Here is a 12,226-nt window from a genome sequence, read left to right as displayed (position 1 = left end):
GATATATAAAACAACATTCCAAATTCATGCTGTAGGCTTCTTTTTCTGAAGCCCCACAACAGACTAGAAAATTAAATATGTGACTGTCTCAAGCCCTTTGTAATAAGCAATACAAGCAGAAGCCAAGAGTTCCATCCCCTTGCCCCTCTTGTACCCTTGTATCTTTCCATCACTGACTGGCACTGAACTCTTGAGGATTTTCTGTTTATAAAAAAACTTGATTATTTCCATTGCATTAGATTGAAGCAGATGAGAATTTATTTTTCCTTGTATTTTATAGTAAGGCCTAGATGAGGAAAAAAGACTATATTTACATCCATCTATATACTGCTATTGTTTTTCATCTTGAAACAGCATATTAGTTCTTTTCTTGCTTTGCACATGTGCTTTTTAGAAACAGCCATCATTTGCTCTGCAGTTTTGATTTCTATCTTTTTGGTGTCAAGGTCGTCATGGTCCATATCCATCCATCATGCCTGCTTCACAGATTTCCTTTGTCAGTAGTACATATCAGTATGATTAATAGTTCAGGGTTCATATTCAGGAATGTGAATGGATAACTGTCGTTTCATTTGTTGGAACTGGCAATTCAAAAAACATTGATAAAGTTGTCCAAGAATAGAGTCTGCAAGTCAATTTTACTTATTATGAACAATAAAGCTTGGTACTTTGCTGGTGTAAATAGACTCTGTACTCCAGTGTACTCTCTGGGCCTGAAGGAGGGGCATTAACTCTTTTAAGTGACTATACTGCAGCATTAAGTGGTAGCTCTGTGATGTGAAAGCATGAATATCATACCATGTGGAAGGCTTGATCACTGGAGAATTGGGGTCTATGAGCTCTTTAGTAAAACCTTACTTTTATTCTGTTTTTAACAGAGAGAATTATTTACTTACTTTAAAAATGTAAGTATTTATTAATTATAAAATTACTCATTACTTAAGAGGTATGCTTTGTTAAAAAGAATGACAGATGTTTATGATTAAATATGTTGTTGCTCTTCAGTCACTAAAAAAAAAAAAAAGTGTTCAGTCACTAAGTTGTATCCAAATCTTTTGCAACCCCATGGACTATAGCCTGCCAGGCTCTTCTGTCCATGGGATTCTTTTGTCAAGAATACTGATGTGGGTTGCCATTCCCTTCTCCAGGGAATCTTCCTGACCCAAGGATCAAGTGGGTCCTACATTGCAGGCAGATTCTTTACCACTGAGCCACAATATGGAGCCCATATCTAATAAGTTTACATGCAATATTCAGGCTACTACTGATCTTCAATAATATAATTAATTAATTTTAGACTAAATTTTCCTATAAAATTAAATAATCTATTTTATACAATAAAACCACATCAAACTACCAAGGTTTTAATTTTCTCTGGGAGCTGGTAACATTCAGCTACTTTAGGAATCCTTACAAAGTTAAATTCTGATAGCACTGGATTAACCAACTAATGGTTATCAAAAACTTTTCAAAAATTCTATGAAATCTTACTGTTAAAGATGATTGTTGCTCTTAGAGGAGATCTTTGTCATAGAAGGAACTATGAAGTATTGAAATAGACTCAAATATTTTCTAGAAATCTAGTAAATGATAAAAGATTTATTTTAAGTAAGTGGGGTTATTTTTTGTCAACTGTGTTGATATAGATGGTTTTATTTTTGTGAAAAATCAGTTTGTTCTCAACTCACTCTTTATGTAAACTTCAAACAGATCAAAGACTTTTATACAGTGAAATTATACAATCATTTTGATAAAATATGTTAATATTTTAAAACCTTGGGTTTAGAACACCTTTTAAAATGTTTCAGAAATCCAGAAATTTAAAAAAAAAAAACAACCTAAATTTGAATGAATAAAGAAAACTTCAGTATATCTAAAAACAAAACACTACAACACCATAAACAAAGTTAAAAGAGAAACCAAAATCGAAGGAAATGACAACACATGACAGAGTTAGTTTTGTAACATCCTAAGTGCTTACTTTTAGTAATCACTAAAGATAAGGATAGAAACTATAGCAAATAAACGTATATAGACAAATACTTCTTTACAAAAGGGGAAAGTCAATAAACATATGCTTTCTTAATGTCTAATGTATCAGTAGGCATATACTTTACTAGTATTTTAAAAATCCATAGCACATATTTTATTAGCATTCTAGAAAATTCCATCACAGTTAATAAGTGGAGTTGATTTTATTGTCAGTAAGCCCCCTGAAACTTAGTTGTCTCATTTTTCAGATTAAGTGGTATGTAGCCCATATGTCATCTCTTTACCTATAGAAGAGATAAGACCAGCAGTGTAATATATGATTCTATATGAGAGTCCAAGAATGTCTTAAAACTTTCTAGGTTTTCCATATAAGTGAAGATGCTTCTATTTATGTTATGAGATATATTTATAATTTTAATACACACATGCATGATCAACATTGTTCAAATTATAGTTTTTTTAACATTCTCATGATGTGTATTTATGCCTCAACCACTATGAAACTCAGACTATTATTGAAAAGAACCTTTCCCTCTTTCTTTATACTGAATTCAGGCTTTTGCAGATCTTTCATAATTTCTGCTTTGAGATCAGGTGGTGCTGTTGTATTAAAGTTGCAGGTTTCTGTCAAAAAATCCCAAAGGAGGTCTCCATTTTCATTGCCATCAATAAAACAGTCAGATATATCCATGGTGGACAGAAGGTCATAATACTCGTACTTAATCCCCAACTTATCCAGCATCTGAGTGAGGTCAGACGATGTGACATACTGGCAGAGGTCATTCCGGGGTAAGCGAGATCCATACTTTTCCCATAGCTTTTGCCAGCTGCTGGCTCCTGTGTAACGGAAAACATTCATGCTTTCAGTTATTCTTCTTTTCATTTACCTACTCTGCAAGTGGTACATTAGATGCTTGGAATAGAGCAGTCCGTTTAAAAAGTAGGAATGTTTGACTTTTGTAGCTCAGTTCAAGGAGTGCAAGGGGTTGGAGAGAAAGATAAATAAATAAGTTATACATCAGATGGTGCAAAGTGCTAATGAAAAACAAATCTAAGCAAGAGATAAGGGGGATCAAAGAGCTGGATGAACTGCTGCTTTATTTAAGATGGTCACAGACATTCTCTCTAATAATGTAACATTTGAGCAGAGACATGACAACAAGGCACATAGATATGTAGTAATCTATCAGGGGGAAGGTTACTCCAGGTGGAGAGAAGAGCAACTGCAAAGGACCTGAAGCAGGGACATGCTTGGCACATTAAGAACTAGCCAGGGAGCCAGTGAGATTGGAATTGAACCAAGGCGAGAATGGAAAGAGATGAGGCTGGGTGATGGTGAGGAGTGGATTGGGTGCTTAATTATATAGGAAAAGATGGGAAGTCATTGTAGTGCTGTCTAATAGACTATTATGGACTCTTGGACATGTTCCAAATTGGTAGCATTGTCCAATATGGTAGCCACTAACCATCACTTTGACTGTGTGGATCACAATAAACTGTGGAAAATTCTGAAAGAGATGGGAATACCAGACCACCTGACCTGCCTTTTGAGAAACCTATATGCACGTCAGGAAGCAACAGTTAGAACTGGACATGGAACAACAGACTGGTTCCAAATAGGAAAAGGAGTGCGTCAAGGCTGTATATTGTCACCCTGGTTATTTAACTTCTATGCAGAGTACATCATGAGAAACGCTGGACTGGAAGAAACATGAGCTGGAATCAAGATTGCCGGGAGAAATATCAATAACCTCAGATACGCAGATGACACCACCCTTATGGCAGAAAGTGAAGAGGAACTCAAAAGCCTCTTGATGAAAGTGAAAGATGAGAGTGAAAAAGTTGGCTTCAAGCTCAACATTCAGAAAACGAAGATCATGGTATCCAGTCCCATCACTTCATGGGAAATAGATGGGGAAACAGTGGAAACAGTGTCAGACTTTATTTTTTGGGGCTCCAAAATCACTGCAGATGGTGATTGCAGCCATGAAATTAAAAGACACTTACTCCTTGGAAGAAAAGTTATGACCAACCTAGATAGCATATTCAAAAGCAGAGACATTACTTTGCCGACTAAGGTCCATCTAGTCAAGGCTATGGTTTTTCCAGGAGTCATGCATGGATGTGAGAGTTGGACTGTGAAGAAGGCTGAGCACCGAAGAATTGATGCTTTTGAACTGTGGCGTTGGAGACTCTTGAGAGTCCCTTGGACTGCAAGGAGATCCAACCAGTCCATTCTAAAAAAGATCAGTCCTAGGTGTTCTTTGGAAGGAATTACGCTAAAGCTGAAACTCCAGTACTTTGGCCACCTCATGCAAAGAGTTGACTCATTGGAAAAGACTCTGATGCTGGGAGGGATTGGGTGCAGGAGGAGAAGGGGACGACAGAGGATGAGATGGCTGGATGGCATCACCAACTCAATGGACGTGAGTTTGAGTGAACTCTGGGAGTTGGTGATGGACAGGGAGGCCTGGCGTGCTGCGATTCGTGGGGTTGCAAAGAGTCGGACATGACTGAGCGACTGAACTGAACTGAACCACTTTATGGTTCTGGAATGTGTGAACTATGGCTAGTCTGACTAAGGAAATGAATTTTAAGTGCTATTTCATTTTAATTTATTTCACTTTCAATAGGCAACTGTGACTTACATATCAGATGACATAGCATTAGCATGACTTGACCTGATTTACATTTTCTTAAGGTCACTCTGGCGACACAGATGAGAACAGAGACATAAGGACAGAAGCAGGAAGAACAGTAAGAAAGCAAAAATCTGGGTGATAGGTGATGGTAAGTTGAAACAGCAAGATTGGAAACAATGAGAAATGGTTGCTTCATACATATATATATATATATATATGTATACACACACACACATTATATATTACACTCCTAGAGCCAATGCCATTTGCTAATGACTTGTATATTGTTAGCAATAACAATTTGGATAGTGAAAGAAAGAAAAGAATCAGTGATGACCCCAGTGATTTTGCCCCAAACATCTGAAAAGAGAGAACTGCCATTAGAAATGGGAACAATGAAGGAGGAACATTTTTCAATGTTTTAGCAGGCATCTTGTTTTGGAAGTATAAAAGTTGAGCTATCTCTTGGACATTCAGATTGTGATAAGAGGAAGGCAATTGTCTACATTAGTCTGGTTCAGAGGAGAGGGTCTGAGTAAAAACTGAAACGGAAGAAAGAGCACAGCAAATACAATGATAGTTTACTCAAACCAAAGGGGAGATAGCCCCTCAAGTCTATACACTTATAAGATGCTGCCTTGGACTACAACACCTCAGTTGAGTTTAAAAATTTTGTCCCCAGCTTTAGAAGGTATATTAGCAGTGTATGATGCATTTAATTGAAAATCTGGCCCAGTGTAGCAGCTAAGAGATACAGAATCTGAGGGAGAGAGGTTGGATTGTTCCTCTGGCTCTTCATGAATGACATGAGGTTTGTTATGCAGTCTTTCAGAATCTCTGGTTTCTTATCTCTAAGACAGAGATAACTATACTTGTTGTAACTGCGACTATTAAATAATATAATTGATGTGAATCATGGCACAATGGTAAGCACATAGCAGATGTGTAATATGTACTTAGAAAATAAATGAACATTAAATGGAATTAATTTGATATTTCCACTGGTTTAACCTTGAGACTGTGAAAAAAAAAACTTGCTATTCAAAAATCTATAATAAAATAAAAATTAAAACAAGAGACAATTTTATGGACCTTCTAATATAAGCATGTAATACTGGGCTGTTATATATACAGTGGATACAGTGCATTAAGAGTGGTCTGATGTTCCAGTAATATTGCAGAAGAGAGTGATAACTGCAGGCTAAGCTTTAGGAGAAGGTAGAATTGGAATGAAGCAGAAAAATTAGAAAATAAGAAACCTCAGTTCAATGAAAAAAAATCAGGGTCGTGAGTATGTATTAAAAACATTTTTCATTCCAAAGACAGTGATTGTCTGCCCAAATAAGAATTTGCCTACAAATAAGACTTTATAAGAAAATAAATATTTCAGGGGGTGAGAGGCTCTGTTAGCATTATCATTATTATTTTTTAAACCTGGCAGAGAAAAAAGAGCCAAACACTAATTGCAGAGGATTTGCTGGTATCAGTGTTTGGTGACTCAGTGCCATTTCTAAGCTGAGCAATTAGACACTTTCTGACTGATACATTATCATAATAGCTCTCGGTGGGCACAACATATGGTGTTACTTTTGTATTCAACATGATATAAACCAGGTCCTTCCCCCCAACACACTGTATTAAAAATAACACACTATGATTTGCCTCCTTCCTTAGTCAAATAAGAAGAGGTCAGCAAAGAAAACGTCACTGATCTCCCTTAACCAGATAAGTTGCATTTTAATGATCAATAGCAACTCTCTCAACTAATGTCTGGCTACTACATTTGCAGAAAAACGTGCCACTGACTTTATTTTAGTGTGGGATACTCATTTTAAAAATCTACCTCTTCTTATTTCTCTTCTTTTTCATCCCCAAATCAGATCTTTTGTCTCTATAATCAGAAACTTCTGTTTGTTATGAATAAATGACTGTTTACTCATATGGGCTAATTCTTCAGTGGATTCTTTGGAACCAGAGGAAAGCTTCTGTTCCCTCAAGCACCATATATTCAAATAGGCTGACCAGTAAAACAGTCATTTAATTCTGAATATAATTTCTCTTCCTTTTCCTAATTAGTTTCACTTGCCTACTCTTCTGTTCTTTTGTATGCCTCTTTCAGCATGCACTGTTTGTGTGTGAATACGTGTATCTTCTTTATTGAGCCTTTTATTCCTTTTTATTAAGTCCATCTCCAAATCTCTAGCACTCTCTATATTCCCTAGCTAAAACATGGTCTCTCTCTCTCTTTTTTTTTTTGGATGGACATTCAGAATCAGTTGTAGTTAGGATATTGTAAAAAAGAAATAATAAATAATTATTCATTTTGACCCCTGGGTTGGGAAGATCCCCTGGAGAAGGGAATGGCTACCTACTGCAGTATTCTTGCCTGGGAAATCCCATGGACACAGGAGCCTGGTGGGCTACAGTCCATGGAGTCACAAATGACTCAGACACTACTTAGCTACTAACACTTTCATTTTTCAATTCAAATACATTCACTGGGTGTGTTCTTCTAGGTGCCAAGGGTTTTGCAAAAATCTGGGACTAGAGAGCAGAACTCCTGCTCTTCAGGAACTCTCCTTAAAAACTCCCCATTTGCCTCTGATAGGAAACAAGCACACTGCTGAAAGTGTTTACACCTCTCAGTCCTCCATTGGATGAGAAGTCTATCAAAGGCTGCTGCTGCTAAGTCACTTCAGTCGTGTCTGACTGTGTGTGACCCCATAGACGGCAGCCCACCAGGCTCCCCCGTCCCTGGGATTCTCCAGGCAAGAACACTGGAGTGGGTTGCCATTTCCTTCTCCAATGCATGAATTGGTGGGAATGCAAACTAGTATAGCCACTATGGAGAACAGTGTGGAGATTCCTTAAAAAATTGCAAATAGAACTGCCTTATGACCCAGCAATCCCACTGTTGGGCATAAAAAAATAAATAAATAAAATAAAATTTTTAATAAATAAATAAATTTTTTTAAAAAAGTGAAAGGGAAGTCGCTCAGTCGTGTCCGACTCTTCGCAACCCCATGGACCACAGCGTACCAGGCTCCTCTGTCCATGGGATTTTCCAGGCAAGAATACTGGAGTGGGGTGCCATCGCCTTCTATCAAAGGCAGAGGAGGAATAATAGTCATCTTTGCAACCTCAGAGCCTAGCAGTGATGAACAGTTATTGTTCAGTCATTAAGTCAAGGACAACTCTTATGCGACTTCATGGACTGTAGCATGCCAGGCTCCTCTGTCCTCCACTATCTCCTGGAGTTTGCTCAAATTTATGTCTACCTAATGATGGATTAGAGGAGCTCAAAAAAAGCTGAATGAACCAAATCTGCACAGTAGCTATCCTGTTCAGACAGCCTGAGACCAAGACTACAAGCTATATTTTGAATATGCTGAATACACCTGTCACCTTAACCAAGCTAGGTGCCCTGAATAATTAAGTCTAGAAACAGATCCCATATTTCATTATCTTACAATCAAATAAATTGCAAAAATGGGTTTCCATATCAAATAACTGAGTATTCAGTTTATTCAGAGAGACAACACATCAGTTCATTTACGGGTCACTGTCTAACTGGGATGGACAGGCAGAAACCTTAGCTATGGCGCATATTTAAGGCGACTTTAGAGTAACATGTTAATCCAGACATACCATTATGTGCCTTGCTGAGATACTAGCTCGCTGAGTACTTGTGGAAATTTAATTGAGTAACTAGTGCTAGGCTTCTGAGTCTGTTTGTAAGGAGCACTCAGTTGCTATATTGCCATGAGGCTATGGATGACAATATTGCTGAAACAAAGGAAATATACAAACAAGCTTCTTCACTTCTAGGTTGTTGTTGTTTAGTCACTAAGCCATGTCTGACTCTTTTGCCCCCCCATGAACTGTAGCCTGCCAGGCTCCTCTTGTCCATAGAATTTCCCTGGCAAGAATACTGGAGTGGGTTGTCATTTCCTTTTCCAAGGGATCTCGTCAACCCAATATTGAATCTGGGTCTCCTGCATTGGCAGGAAGATTCTTTACCACCAAGCCAGAGCCACTTCTAGGTAATAATGACCAAATTCCATTTATAAAGTGACCTCAACAACCTAAGTAAAAACAGAGCCTTGTGTGAACCATTTTGGTGTAGGTCTTCGAAGTTTTAAGGTAATAGTCAAGTTTAAGGCAGGTTTTCATTGGGCAAGTATGGAGAATGGGGTTTCAAGAATTATAGTTTGGGCTGAGAAGGCAGTTTAGGATAATGGGTTTTATTAAATAGGAATGAGATAAGAAGTTGATCAGGTACCTCAGATAACTTGGGGAGTTTCCTCACACCTGTCTACTATCCACAGGTTAGCAGACTGGTCTGGCTCATAGGGATTTGTAGTGATATCCCATGGATGGAGGAGCCTGGTAGGCTGCAGTCCATGAGGTAGCTAAGAGTCGGATACGACTGAGCGACTTCACTTTCACTTTTCACTTTCATGCATTGGAGAAGGAAATGGCAACCCACTCCAGTGTTCTTGTCTGGAGAATCCCAGGGACGGGGGAGCCTGGTGGGCTGCCGTCTATGGGGTCGCACAGAGTCGGACACGACTTAAGTGACTTAGCAGCAGCAGCCTGAAATGAAAAAGTTACTAATGACAATATGGATCGATTTTATACATGTTAATTGACAATGATATAAGACAAATCTTCTTGTGACTAAATTTGTTTCCATTGTTGGAAATTGACCATAATTTATGTTTCTAAAAGCTGACCCATATATATTTGTATCAGCTTTTTTAATGCAACAAGGCAATTACTGCTCTTTTTAAAAAGGGAGACTTTAGCTACTTCCTTACACCAAGGGGCTGATACAATTTTTCTCAAAGAAATACATTATTGTTAAGATAGGTTTATAGGTGAACAGATTTATCTAGGTCAGAGAGGAAGAGCAAAGGGGAGTTAATCTGCTTTATGTAACAAGTAAGAAGGGGTGAAAGGGAAAAGTGAAGAGTTGGTATCTTAGAAAAAGCACTGAGCTAAAAGGATTATCTGTTAACAATCTTTTCCTCTCTGCGACACCTGCCTCCCACACTGTGTGCAGTCATGAAGAACTGTAAGCTCTGTACTGAAAAAGTTAGTAAAATATTTCTATCATCAAATGCAGAGTGAATAATTTTTGACTCAAAATACTTTTTTGATGAAAGCTAACTGGTTTTCGATTCTAGTAACTGTAGTCATGATGTAGCCAGCAAAATACTGTATCCATAAGAGCACTAAGTCAATTCTCAGTTGCTTGTAGACACTCGTGCTACTTTGTAAAGCCTAGGCTGTTTTTTTCCTATTGGTAGGTATATATTCACAAAAGAGCTCCCTTCTGATACTCAAATACGTAACTTCTGAAAATATTTAAGGATAAACTAAATATAAATGAAGTGGATCTTCATTTGATGTGGAATATATTTTAAAATCAGACATATATGACTGCTGGATGAACTGTTATTTCTGTCTGCAACACTTGCTGTATTATTGATACAGATTATCAAGAATAGACTGAGTTATCAATTCAGTGTTGATAACCAAATTTACTTTTGTATTCCTAAATGTTCAAAGTGCTTTATCCAAGTGTCCTCGTTTGGAGAGAGGTTAGTAGGAAGCATCCCGTTTACATAAGCCCTCCTAAATGGGAAGATAGAACTTTCTCACATAAATGAGTATTTTTAACTAACTTGGGATAAAAATGGTATATCAAATGTTCCCTTGCAGAAGAGGTTGTGTACAGGAACTTTCATTTGCCAAAATCCCACATAAATTCAAAGCTAGGATTATAGGCATCAACTGTGTTTGCCATCCTTAAAGCCATTCCTCATATTTAGGAATAAATGAATGTTATGATGGGGTTTTTGATTATAGGGTCTGGTATAAATTTAGGAAGATAGAAACTGCTGTATATCTAGAGTCAACCTGAATAGCACTGGGTGAACAGTCCATAAAGACTGCTGAATGAAGTAGTGAATTAATGAATTCAACAGTGTCAGTGTTTTATTTGCTAATCTGTTTATTTAGGTTCCCTGTGTGATAACTGTATCATTGGAAACAAGGTATGATCAAATGCTGTCTTTGGAAAATAACACAACAACACAAAACCAAACAAGTGAATCATTAGCTATTTTCGATAGTTATTTGAGAAAACCTATAATGAACAACATTGACAGTGGCTCTAGAAAGGCAAATTAATCAAATAGGACAGTGTCACAAATATTCAACCTTTATTTAAACATCACAGAAGGGAAAGAGACATTTAAGGGACAAAGGAGGTAGACAGAAATATTTTCTATTTTTAGTCTCCTCCAAACAATTCCTATCAGTTGTATTTGCTATATGTTATATAAAAATAATTTATATATGAACAACAAAGATATACTTTCTCAAGAGGAAGAAGAAACAGATATTTATTTCCACTGGAAATCCTAAATTGAAAGTTTGAAGGACTTTCCTAATACTGTGTTAATTAATTGACTATGACCATAAGCCAGGTCAAGAATTTCATAATGAAGATGAAATATACCATCAGCATTCAAACACACGAACTATTGGTTTTTTAAAATTTAGGTGGAAGGAAAATAACTTACCTGACACAAGAATAATGAGAATCTTAGCATTGGTAGCCAAGAGACTATGGAAGAATTTCAGGGTAGCTGGGATGTCTTTAACATAATACAGCATCTAGAAATGAAGGAAAAGAGAAATGAGGCACTTTTCTATGTCAATGTCTTTGTTGCTCAGACTAGATACTCACTAGAAGATTTGATTTTCAAGTTGAGTGGGTTTTTACTCAACAAAACATGTAAGAAATTTAGAAGTTAAAGATGTTATATGGAGAGATAGAATAATAATGAGAGAAAATATTTGGGGATAGTGAAAACTATGGTATTTACTCAACAAGAATCAAATAGTTTAAAATTTTCTCTTTCTCTCTTCAGTAACAGACATTTATAGCTTCAGACAGTCTCTACTCCACATGGGGGCATTGATTCTGTGCTTTCTCTATATTTTGTGAATTGTAGTTCTTCTGGGAGAAAATGGTGCTGGCACCATAAAAACATTCCATTTCATGGAACGTTGCTTCAAAATTAAGCCCTTTGCTCTAGCTTTACCATATGCTCACCAATGCTTTTTTTTTAAATCACAGAAAATGCGACAAGCTTTGATGTTGACAGATTCTCTAGGAAAATGGACTGGATAAAGCCTAAGTTTACAGCATCATCACAAGGGGATAGGTGTCAGTCACTCATTTTATTTATTTTTTTTTTTTTTAATTTATTTATTTATTTTTAATTTTTACTTTACAATTCTGTATTGGTTTTGGCATAGATTGACATGAATCCACCACAGGTGTACATGCGTTCCCAAACATGAACCCCCCTCCCACCCCCCTCCCCACAACATCTCTCTGGGTCATCCCCGCGCGTCAGCCCCAAGCGTGTCATATCCTGCATCAGACATAGACTGGTATTTCGATTCTTACATGTTATTATACATGTTTCAATGCCATTCTCCCAAATCATCACTCATTTTAAATAACTCTGATAAACAATCTCTGGTGAACTGCAGGGAGAGGTCTTTCCACC

General features: G+C 37.1%; 1 protein-coding gene across 1 annotated transcript in view; it reads right to left on the bottom strand.

The window, feature by feature from the left end:
• Window positions 1-235: 235 nt before the first annotated feature.
• The window catches only part of HNMT (histamine N-methyltransferase), a 42,883-nt gene continuing 30,892 nt past the window's right edge, over window positions 236-12,226 (bottom strand). The window contains exons 5-6 of the mRNA XM_040228524.1: window positions 11,228-11,321; window positions 236-2,829 (exon numbers count right to left, since the gene is read on the bottom strand). Of these exons, the coding sequence (XP_040084458.1) occupies window positions 2,474-2,829; window positions 11,228-11,321 (450 nt within the window). The 3' untranslated portion in view covers window positions 236-2,473. The remainder of the gene's footprint in view (window positions 2,830-11,227; window positions 11,322-12,226) is intronic.

This window comes from Oryx dammah, unplaced genomic scaffold (genome assembly GCF_014754425.2).
Source record: "Oryx dammah isolate SB20612 unplaced genomic scaffold, SCBI_Odam_1.1 HiC_scaffold_27, whole genome shotgun sequence".
Classification (NCBI taxonomy): domain Eukaryota; kingdom Metazoa; phylum Chordata; class Mammalia; order Artiodactyla; family Bovidae; genus Oryx; species Oryx dammah.
This window is presented reverse-complemented; position numbering and strand designations above follow the sequence as displayed.